At 39.2% G+C, this 11,145-nt stretch overlaps 1 protein-coding gene across 9 annotated transcripts in view; it reads left to right on the top strand.

Annotated features, from left to right (window-relative positions):
- Positions 1-11,145, top strand: part of SHANK2 (SH3 and multiple ankyrin repeat domains 2) — a 277,448-nt gene that overhangs the window by 233,665 nt on the left and 32,638 nt on the right. For 6 of the 9 annotated variants that reach the window (XM_074543726.1, XM_074543727.1, XM_074543728.1 and 3 more), the window contains 3 exons: positions 6,004-6,139; positions 7,902-7,982; positions 11,121-11,141. In XM_074543726.1, the coding sequence (XP_074399827.1) occupies positions 6,004-6,139; positions 7,902-7,982; positions 11,121-11,141 (238 nt within the window). The remainder of the gene's footprint in view (positions 1-6,003; positions 6,140-7,901; positions 7,983-11,120; positions 11,142-11,145) is intronic. The other 3 variants (XM_014270332.3, XM_074543733.1, XM_074543731.1) reach the window with 1 other exon arrangement.

The following is an 11,145-nucleotide window of genomic DNA, read 5'->3' on the forward strand; positions in this document are numbered from 1 at the left end:
TTAAGTCATGCCATGGATAAGAGAGGAAAAGCAGCCCTTAACCCAGCTGCTTTTTTGGGGTATCAGTTTTGATCCCAAAGTAATCCAGTGAGTTTGTACTTATTAGAAAAAAACAAGTTGTGCATTTCCCTTGAGGAAAGTCAGACACTGGCATGGGGTCAGTCTTAGCTGGGTGAAACATAGATGAATGTATGACCATCTTTATAGGCTGGTTTGACTTAAGTTAGACACATTTTTAAAAAATTAACAAGGTCTTTGAAGGACTGACCGCTGTTATGCTCCATTCAGGTTTTCAACTTTGTCATATTATTAAAACGTGTTTAACCAAGGGAAGACATTACTCCCACATATGTTTGTAGAATGCTGGGAAAATAAGGGGCAAATAAAGTCTATTTATGCTTTTGGTAGCTTTACACAGGAAAAAAAAAATACAAACTGGATACACCCAGGAGAGAAATTACAAAAAAAATAGCACTTATTCTCATAGGTTCTGGGCCTAACAGGAATAGCAGGGACAGGAAAACTGAGAAGTTCCAAGATGGAGCTTGGCTAAATGTTAAGAAACAAATTTTGTGATGCAGTTGCCATGACAACCAAGGAGTCTGGAGTTTATGATCTGAGATGCCTCTTCCTTCAGTGCCTCTCTCAGAAATAGATGTTCCTGAGCACAACTGCAGCTTTGGTGCGACTCGTGGGGATGGAGTGGCTGAGCCCTTCCTCGACAGCTCTGCTGTCTCCAGGCAGAGACCACATCCCTCAGCATTTCTGCCACTGCTGGATCAGCTGGGGAAAGTCTTTGCCTGGCTGGGGCAGCCCTGCAGATCCCAGGCTCCAGCAGGCTCCAGCCTGTCCTGCTGGAGCACCAGGCAGTGCCATCTCCCTTTGCCACAAGAGCTGAGGCAGGGAAGGCACAACATTCCCCATGTGCCAACAGGGGCAAAGGTGGTGACAGGATGGAATCCAGAACTTCAGCACGCTGTCTCTCCACAGGGTGTTTTCTTTCAGGCATCTTATCTCTTGTTTGTGTGCCCCAATTATTGGAGTTGATGCCAAGACACTGTAGCAAGGCTACGAATTATTTTGATGGTTTTCCCTTAATTCATCTGTACTTTTTTCCTGAAAGGCTGTCAAAATCTTCCTTATAATATTTCTTCTTCTGGAGAAACCCTATAAATTACAGGATTCAGGTGGGAAGTTGCCTCCTTTGATCACCTAGTCCAATTCCAGCTCACTGGCTTCATCTTTGCATCATCCCATGCAGTAAGGCCACCAGGGCAGGCAAATCTTGAGCAAGTGAATTACTGCAAAAACATCATTAATGCAAGATGTCAGCTGGAATTTCCACATCCTTGTATCCCTGCTTCTGTGAAGCTTTTTGTTGTTTTTCTTTTTTTTTTTCTTTTTAAAGCACCTTTTAGATCAACAGAGTGCATGAAGCCTCTGAAGCATCTTTTACACGGGAGTAGATTAAATGGGATATGGTCAAACACCCGTGGGAATCAGTGATGTTTTATGTGGGAGATCAGAATGTAAACAAACTTCCCATTTGTATTAGAAAATCTTCAGGAATTTTCCAGAGACTCTTCAAGGTCTGTTTCAGAAACTGTTGAAATAAATGAATAGTTGGAGCCTGGTGGACTGAAGCCATTTGCTTCTCTCTATTTAAGCTTCTGTGGTGGGATGGGAATAATTGGGTTTGCAGAGACAAATTCACATACTAATTTCTATTATGGGTCTCATTTATATATCATATTATTACTTTCTATTTTAATCTAAGACACAGGTTAAAACCATGTGCTAACTTTTTGAGACAGTGAATCTTGGTATCAATTGTGGTGAAGTGTATCTTGTAAGCATATAAAATGTCATTACACCAAAGCATCTTTGGCTTTGGACCTTTTTGACTTGGCTCCTCCTTTGGATCTGTGGTTATTTTTGCATTCAGGCCTTTCCTGGGATGCTCAATAAGAAGTTTGCTGCCAACAGAATTTGTTGAAATTTACTTTCACAGAAACCTTTCTGGATTCACTATGTACCCTTGTGCTGCCCATGAGCCCCTTAAATCCAGCTTTAGAATGAATTTAGAGGATCAAGTAATAGAGTTTTTGACGTAAAATATGCTTTTCACGTGCAGATTTGGGACAAGTGTGCTGGTTTTAGCTAAATGCTGCTCCAGCCCCTCCCAGCAGGGCCACAAACACCACAAGCCCTTGCTGGTTTTCAGTAGGTGACCCCTGGGTTGGCACTGAGAGCACAAATCACTTCCCCAAAAGTCTCTGGGTCACTGTGTCTTTCTTCCTCTCACATTTGAGTCTCCAGATGGGAAACTCTTACTGGCTGCTGACAGGCAGGGCCACGTGCACAGCTCTGTGGTTACTTGAAATGCAGAAGCATCATTTGAGCCTGCAAAATCACTTGGGAGCTATTTATTTTCGCTGTTACAAATTGTGATTGGGTTTATGTGTGTGAAATATTTATCAAAAAGGGTGAATTTTAAAAAGTGTGTAGGCAGGGGGTTGTAAGTGTGTGTAACGGGTTTGGGGGTTTGTTGGTTTTTTTTTTCCAAGTAGTTCAGTGGATAAGGAAGAGCTTCTGAGAGGCTTCTTCTGGGAGGATGTGATTCCCAACTTCAACCATTCTGCAATGGGCATTCCAAGCATAAAGATGGTGTTCTGTTTACTTAATTGCTGTTAAAAATGATTGAGTGCCTTTTCCACTGAGGGAATGTTTTGGTAATGGAAGGATTAGGATGATGCATTGAAGAAACCAAGATTTTTTTTTTTTAAATTAATAGAACAAAGTCTGCAAAAGTCTATTTCTCTGGTATTGGTTATTTTTTTCCTTTTGCACCTTCCTACAGGAAGGCTGCTCTGGTGAATGTGTTCTAGCTCATGCACCTGCCAGCTTACAATGTGCAGGTTATTTTACTATGATATGATATGATATGATATTACATTATATTATATTACATTATATTATATTGCATTGCATTGCATTGTGTTGTAGTATATTAAATTACATTCTGTTATATTGTAGTATATTATATTACATTTTATTATATTTTATTATTTTTCAACCTATTGCATAACTGCATTTCAGGGGAAAAGAAGTTATCCAGCCTGTTTAGACTATTTTTAAAGACATTCATGAGATCATATTCATCAATTAATTCTCTCAAAATAATTTCCATCTCACTGCTCAGTAACCAGATGATAATAAAGGATGATTTTCAAAAATACAGAATTTGGAGGCTTTTCCCAAGAGTCCAGAATGGATAGAGGAGAGTTGTTGAAATTGTGAGGTGTCCCAAAGGATAGTTTTCCTTAGATTTTGTTTCTTGCATGACCAGATTTCATTGATAGCATAGACCCAGCCTCCTCACATGTCTATTTCTATTATCTATTTTCACTTATTTGCAAAGGACATGGCAGAAAAATGTTTTGTGGAATTGTAGGAGGAAAATAAGACCTCGGGTTTTGCAGTGAAAGATTGAAGAAAATGTGCAGAAAGATTGGGGTGAAGAAGAGGGAAAGACACAAATTTGTGCCTGCAAAACAACTTTACTCTTTGTTTCTACAGCTTCCTGCCAAACACCTAGCTGCTAAAACAAAAAAATAGTTTTTGAGTGTTTTAAAGAGTTTACATTACATTTCATACAGAGAACACAGGTGATTATGACATGAATTGGCACAGTTGGAACAGATATCTGCTTTACAGGTTTACAAAGTCCCCCTTGCCAAAGCTTGAAGTGGAAGTGGAGAGAGATTTGCCTCGAATTACTCACACCTAGAAAAGTTTTGCTGAATAAATCAAACTAAAACTGCCAGACAAACCTGCTTAAACTCTGGTGTCTCACTGCTTAACAACCCTTCCTGCAGACATTTGGCTTCTGGATGAAATATTGAAGAAGGGTAAAAGAAATAATGTCCCTTATAAGCTATTGACAATTCCCACGTTATTACTTTTTAAGCATGCTCCAGTTTTACCTGCTGAGGTGCTAAAGGCTGTGAGGATGAGGTTCTGCTCTGCTGGTTCCATGGTTCTTTTGTTCTCTAGTATCTCCATAGGACTCTGGGTTAAAGAACCTCCAGCTCTCCTATCAATATTTTTATTTTATTTATTTTCAGATCAATCTTTTCAGTCCCAGCTTTTGTAACTGTGCCTTTTCAACAAAGCTGCTATAAACAGTCATTTACAGGTTCTGTTCCTGAGGCAGCTTTAAAAAAATGTGTTGTATATATTTGCTCCTGCTCTAAATGTTAAATATCATTGCACAGAACGATGGGAACAGATGGGATGCTGCATAAGCTGTTTATCATATTACACATTTATCACTTTACACTAGTGAAGTGTACATGTGTTTGATTAATATTGACTTTTGATTTATTTGGAGGGCTCTATTTTTTGACAGCATTAGGGATTACATGGTAATCCTTACTGGCTTCCAAGCTTGAAATTTAATTCCAGTAAAAATAGAGTGGATGCATTCCATAATTCTTAATTACATGATTTAAAAAAAAAAAAAAAAAAAAAAAGAATTACCTGGTTGAAGCTTTAATACTGGAAGGAATTCAGAAGTAAATGGATAACGCTGTTTGCTTCAGTATTTTAGACAGATTAAATTTAGATGCCATTGGTCCAGCTAAATAAATATCTCTTGGAATTAAATACCAGATGCTAAGGAGGTGTAAAATAAAGCAAACCAGCAAGAGTCCTATTTAAATCAATATTCTTTTATACCCTCCACCTACAGAATGAGAGAACTTCGTCTTTGCCTGCTCAACAGGTCTGGATGTTCAGCATGTGTTCCACCTACGTCACAGTGCCTGGAACCAAAAAAGCATCTCCAAAAGTACCCTGAGCTCAGGCACAGAGCACACAGCTCGTCCTGGAGGCTCCCCACTGCAGCACTCTGCTGAAAAGATGGTTTACCAATGCACTGCCTCATTAAAATGCATTTTGGCTCAGCTGAAGCCTGAAAAAGGGAAGGTTTTCCTTCCAGACAATGGATGGGAAAATGATTTCAGGTTGGAGTGGGGCGGCTCGTGCTGTTTGTTCTGCTAAACAGCAATAATATTTAATGAGAGACTCTGCTCTGAACTGTAAATCCTTCAGAGTGTGAGGTGCTCAGCCTGTCAGAATAAATAGAGGAGGCTAAAAACACTTACTTTGAAAATGACTGTTCATTTTGGGAGGCATTGAGTGATCTCAGTGAAATATTACTGAGTCAGTGGAATTTTGGAGAGAGATCAACTTCCCAGCATGTATCCTGGCAGCAGCTCTTCCTCCATTCCTCAATATCTTTTATGTTCAAATAGCACAGGCAGCACTTCAGTCTTACATGTTGTCATCATTCAAATTTCAGATAACTTTCAGTGACTCCTTATAGATTGAATGAATAAATAAATTACTTTTAGCTGTGCTTATTTACAGTTTTTATGCCTCTGCTTTCTTCTATGTCTATTAATTGATATTATGGAAAGACAAATCCAGCAAAAAGGATGATTTAGCACTAGAAATTACTGAGAGTATATAGATTTTTTTTAAAATTTTTTTTCCCCTAAGCTAAATGTTGCAGTGCAGTTTGAAGTTTAATTGTCTTGACCACAGTAACTGCTCAGGGCTTGATGTATTTAACTCTTCATGCATTTAACTTTTCTTTTTCCATGGACACTCTTTGGGCTTCCTATGGCCCTGTTGCCTTTGCTTCCAGGACAGGAGATCCTTCCAGAAACTTGCAGAAGGAAAAATCTAGTAATTGTAAATAAAATGTAAAGGGCAGGATTAGGTTGAATTTATTTACATTGAATTTATTTACATGTGCATTTCCCAAAGGAGTAGTTTTGTTTTCTGATCGTCATGTCAGCTATGCACTGTTCCTTAAATACATATTTTCATTAAAAGGTAGTAACTAGAAATTCTGTTTCTATCTGTTCCTTCCACATTCTTTTTATAAAAATGATGGAACAAAAATTTTCTACATTTTTGGTCCTTTCTCTGCAGGTTAATAATGAGAATGTAGTGAAAGTTGGCCACAGGCAGGTGGTGAACATGATTCGACAGGGGGGCAATCACCTCGTGCTGAAGGTTGTCACAGTAACCAGGAATCTTGATCCAGATGACACAGCAAGGAAGAAAGGTACATTTTTCTCTCTTCCTAATGGACTCTTCTGCTCTTCCTTCACAGGAAACCAAGTATGGGCATGAAATTCCTGTTTTCTAAATTCTGATTTGTTAGACTTTGCTTCTCAAATTTGAAATGCCATGCTCTTGTTTAATTTGGAGTGATTTAATTCTGTTGGGTTAAAGGTTAACATGTGGCCAAAAGAGCAATATTCTCTCATCATGCTTGGTATTAATCTTTATGAGTTTTTCACATGTATATGTTTGAGGATCTTGTTGTAAAATGTCTTGCAGTAGTGAGAGAGGAAAAGCACTAAGAAGAGAAGACCTTTTATTAATTTCAAATGTCCTTGAAATAGGGGTAGTTTAACAGTGTTTCTCACACACCCATCCAAAAAAACCACCATGAAAACTTCACAAAAAAAAAAAAAAAAAAAAAAAAGAGGAAACAAAAAAGGAATTTACACTGTTTCCTTCACCTTAGATGCCCCAGGGTTTGGTTTCCCAGCTATGCTGGGAAGTCATTAGGCCCCCATAATTATCATTAAGCAGGAAAGATTGCTGCTGCTCCCTGGTGCTCCTTGCAGCTGCAGCACGTTGCTGAACATTCCTGTTCCTGCCACAGTGCCCTGAGCTCTCCCTCACACACACCTGGCTCTTCAGCACGGGGCAGGTGAGGGGCTGGCACTGCAGGATCCCTCCTGCTCCACCAAATTAAAACTTTCTGTCTCTGCTGGAAGTGCTTTTCACATCCACTGCTTGTTAAAAATAGTAATAATTAGAAAGCAAAAATGAGTGAGACCAGCTTGTGGGGTGGAGAGGAAAGGCTGTATTAAACTAAATCATGTCCCAGCATGGTCCTGCATTATATTTGGCTTGATGGAAATACTGTTCACACATTTTAAACCTTTTTACCTCTGCCTTTTGGTATGTATCATATTGACCTAAAATACAGTGACAGGATAAGAGGCAATGCTTTAAACTGAAAGGCAGCAGGTTTAGACTAAATATTAGTGGGAAATTCTTTGCTGTGAGGGTGCTGAGGCCCTGGCACAGGGTGCCCAGAGAAGCTGTGGCTGCTCCACTCCTGGAAGTGTCCAGGGCCAGGATGGATGGGACTTTGAGCAACCTGGGACAGTGTAAGGTGCCCCTGCCTGTGGCAGAGGGGTTGGAATGAGATTATCTTTTCTGACCACCAGAAATATTTGTTACCAGGATACTAAAGCACAGATGGTAGTTTCTGTGCTAGATTATTGCCTGGATACTTTAAGACCTTATATATTCTGAGGATCACCCATTTCCCTTAGAGTGACCTTAACAATTCAGATCCATTTGAATGTTCTTTCCTGTATTTCTCAGATTGAACAGTTTCTTCAAAGATTAAATTAATCTGCCAGAGATTGGCTGGTGCCCAGGAGGTTTTTATCCTTGCATGTTGCTCAGAGGGGCACCACTGCTGCGAGGTCCTTTCTCTAGGAAGCCCTTTTCCTGCTGGGAAACAGAAGTGCACAGTTATTTAGCTTTAAATGTTTCTATGTATCCTGTTACATAAAAGCTTGCGGATGTGTCAAGCAACCTACGCTAGAGCCAGAAACAGTGGAGAAATTCAGTCCATGAAAAGCATCTCAGGGCTTTTTCCTCCACATGTAGGTATTTATTCTCGCCTTATTTCATGGAGCTTATTCTTTTAAATGGCTGTGGAGCTGTGGCTGTGAGCACAGGGCTTCCAGAGGGTGTGTTTTGGCTGACACCTGTGTGTTTTTCTGTCCCATGCACAGCCCCACCACCTCCTAAGCGAGCTCCAACCACTGCACTGACCCTGCGCTCTAAGTCCATGACCTCAGAGCTTGAAGAGCTTGGTAAGAAAGTGTTTTTTGGCAAGCATGCTGGCTTGGTGGAGATGTAAATATCTATCTATATGTCTCTGTGTGAAACTGATGAAGGGAGCTGCACAGTGTGTACAGTGTCTAGAGCAGAGGAGGTTTTAAGAATGCTGCATCTTTGGAGAGTTCAAAATGTGCATGACTCGCATGAATGATTTTTGTGGAGACTTGTGCCTTTACTGCTGCGCAAGGGAATGTTGATACATTTTATGCATCATCAAAGTTTGGCACCTCTACCAAAAAAGAAAAAAAAAAAGAAAAGAAAAAAAGAAAATAATGCTGTATCATGTTTTGTTAGCTTTGCTTTCTAAATTTTCAGTTCATCTAATATTGTTTTATTTTAAATTTCTGTGGCCTCTCATTAGTGGATAAAGGTAAGCTGCCAGAAGCTGTTATTAAAAGCTGACAGTGTTAAAGCAGCTTCAACTTCAACTTGTTTCATTTGATCTGAAAAAGTGCATATTATGATATCACTTTGACTTCTGTGCATGATATAAACTTAATTCCTCTCACTACTGGTAATAAAAATTATTGAGCATTCAGTCTTTTATTTGCTAGTTTTGAGAAATGTGGTTGTAGATTCCTTTGCTTGATCATCCACATTCTAGATATGCATAATTCTTCAGGAATTTGTATTCATTTTCTAGAAATGAGGAAGGTAATTGTCCTTTTCTTCCTGGTTTTAATCTGTTAGGTCATTAAAAGGTAGAATTTCTGCAGCTAGACTAAGACATGGAAATATGAATAAATCATATCTAAAAAGAGAAAAGCCCAGTGCATATTTCTGTGTGGCTATAACAGTAAAACAGTGTGTTTAGCAAGTGAGAAATGGGTATGAAACCAAACCACATCCCTCACTGCAGAGTAATAACTGATAATAATCCACACAATAAAACCATTTTTCCATGTAATTCTACAATTAAATAGTTAATTTTATCATTTTGGGGTTTTCCTGACATGGACTCATCAGAAGGCCAACTGGAAGGAATCATAGCCTTGTGGCCCCTTTTTTCCCCCTGTAAGTCAGTGTTTTTTGGGGCAGATGGACCCCATCCATCTTTAGTGAGTCAAGTCACGTAACTCCAGTGGGAAGTCTCCCAGCAAAGTGGTGCTGAAGTAGGTAGTGTCTTCTCTATGGTCCAACAACCAAATGAAGACCAAAAAAAACCACCCCAGTCTGATTATTTAGCTCCAGCAAGTCTCAGAAAATTTGGGTTTTATGTACAAGGAAGTTTAGGAGCTTAACTCAAGGTATCATCAGCTTGTGAATGCTCCATCATTTTTCTTCCAGGATTAAAATGTAAAATATTATTTCTGGAGCACACTTTGTGGGTCTGGGTGTTTTTCATTTGCTTTTCTTTCATGGAGTGCTGAGAGCTTGTAAAACTTTGCTGGTTTATCACCCACCTTTCCCAAGGGGACAGCAATACTTAAGCACCATTTTTGACCCTTTGTTATCCTCTTCTGCCAATTGCTTTCAAGCTGAGGATATTCTTCTATTTCTCTGACTTTTCAATCCTCCACAGGAGATATTGATCTTAAAGCAGAAGCAGCACTTTCCTAGAGGAGAATAGCTTGTTAATAATAATATCCCCAGTGGAGACCATCCTATTTTAGCTTTCCCACACCCCTGCTCCAGCTGTGGCCCTTGCTCTGCTCTTTGTCCTCACCAAGTGGCAGAAACCACTACAACTCCTTTAACAAGCAGCCGAGGGACAAATTTCCATTTTTAAGCACTTTTCCCATTCATGCCTTTATCCAGATGGGGCAGACATTGCAGTGGCAGGAGTTTTCTGTTCTGAGAAATAGTCCTGTGTCATATTCCAGAGGTGTTTGTGCCCTGGGAAAGCTGTAGTGGTGGCAGAAATTTGCTTTCTTCCTAAAAACGTCTGTAAATGCCACTCCTGTGACACTCTGAACATTTGCCACCTTAGCAAACAAAGTGACTGCTGTTCCAAAGAACATCTGTGGTCTACCTGTTTTCATATTTGTCCTGGAAAGGGGCTATTATCAGAAGGGACAATAATTCTTACATTGCACAGCAACTGAACAAGCTTCCACAGGGAAAGTGTTCTCCTTATCATCAGTTAAAAGTTGTCTCCTAACATAAAACACAGCTTGTATGTGTGTATTTATCTATAATTTATATATCCCTCTATGTATTTGTGTATATATTGGACATCTGTGAGAGCTATGAGAACACCCACATTTTTATAGCCATTAAACTCTCTAATTAATGAGCATTCCTTTCATGCCATATATGTGCAAAGCAAATAGGAAGAACCTATAAATGAGCACTGTGGATGTTCTCATCAATACCTATGTGTAACCCTTTTTCCTCAGCTGGAGAAGCTCGTGGTCTCAATAATGTCTAGTGACAAAGAATCCCACGAGCTAATTATGTGCTGTGTACAGATGTATTTCCTTTTTATTGGTTTTGAATGTGATGCATTTAATTTTATTGAATGTCCCTTGTTACACAGTAGAAGAAAAATGTAAATAGAAAATCCCCATTTGTTTTCCCTTAGAATGCATAGTTTTGTAATATCTTCTAGCTAAGGTAAACATAATTTTTTTTTTTTTAATGATCCATCTTGCAGTCATTAGAGTCACTTTCTTTGCCTGGCTCTGAACCCTACTTACAGATTTATTGACATGTTTTGAGCTATTCTGTTCTTCACAATACAGAGCTGACCATCTGAGCTGTTCTCTTTGAAATTAATTAATCCAAAAGATGGCAGTGTGCTAATGATTCCTTTCCATTTCAATCTGCAAAGATTTGGGAATGCCTGATGTTGTCATAGTTTGACAGCCCTGATATCAATAAGTTGCCCCAATTACTGCTTTTAAAAAAGAACTTAGAAAAAAAAATTCTGCATGTATCCCTAATAACTGCAGGGGAGAAATTCCTCATAAACCCTGATAAACAGCTTGGCAAAAGCAGATTTTATCTACTGTGGTTTGAGAGATACCTGTTTAGCAGAGATGAGCAGGGAGAGACTGACATCTTAGAGGGAAGGATAATGTTTGCACTCAAAATGACAGACAAGGATTTAGCATATAAAAAATTACCTTCAGAATTGATTCACAGTTCCTTCCCTTTCTATTTCCAAGCTTCAGTACGGAAGAAGAAGGGTAA

This window comes from Zonotrichia albicollis, chromosome 6, assembly GCF_047830755.1.
Source record: "Zonotrichia albicollis isolate bZonAlb1 chromosome 6, bZonAlb1.hap1, whole genome shotgun sequence".
Taxonomy (NCBI): Eukaryota; Metazoa; Chordata; class Aves; order Passeriformes; family Passerellidae; genus Zonotrichia; species Zonotrichia albicollis.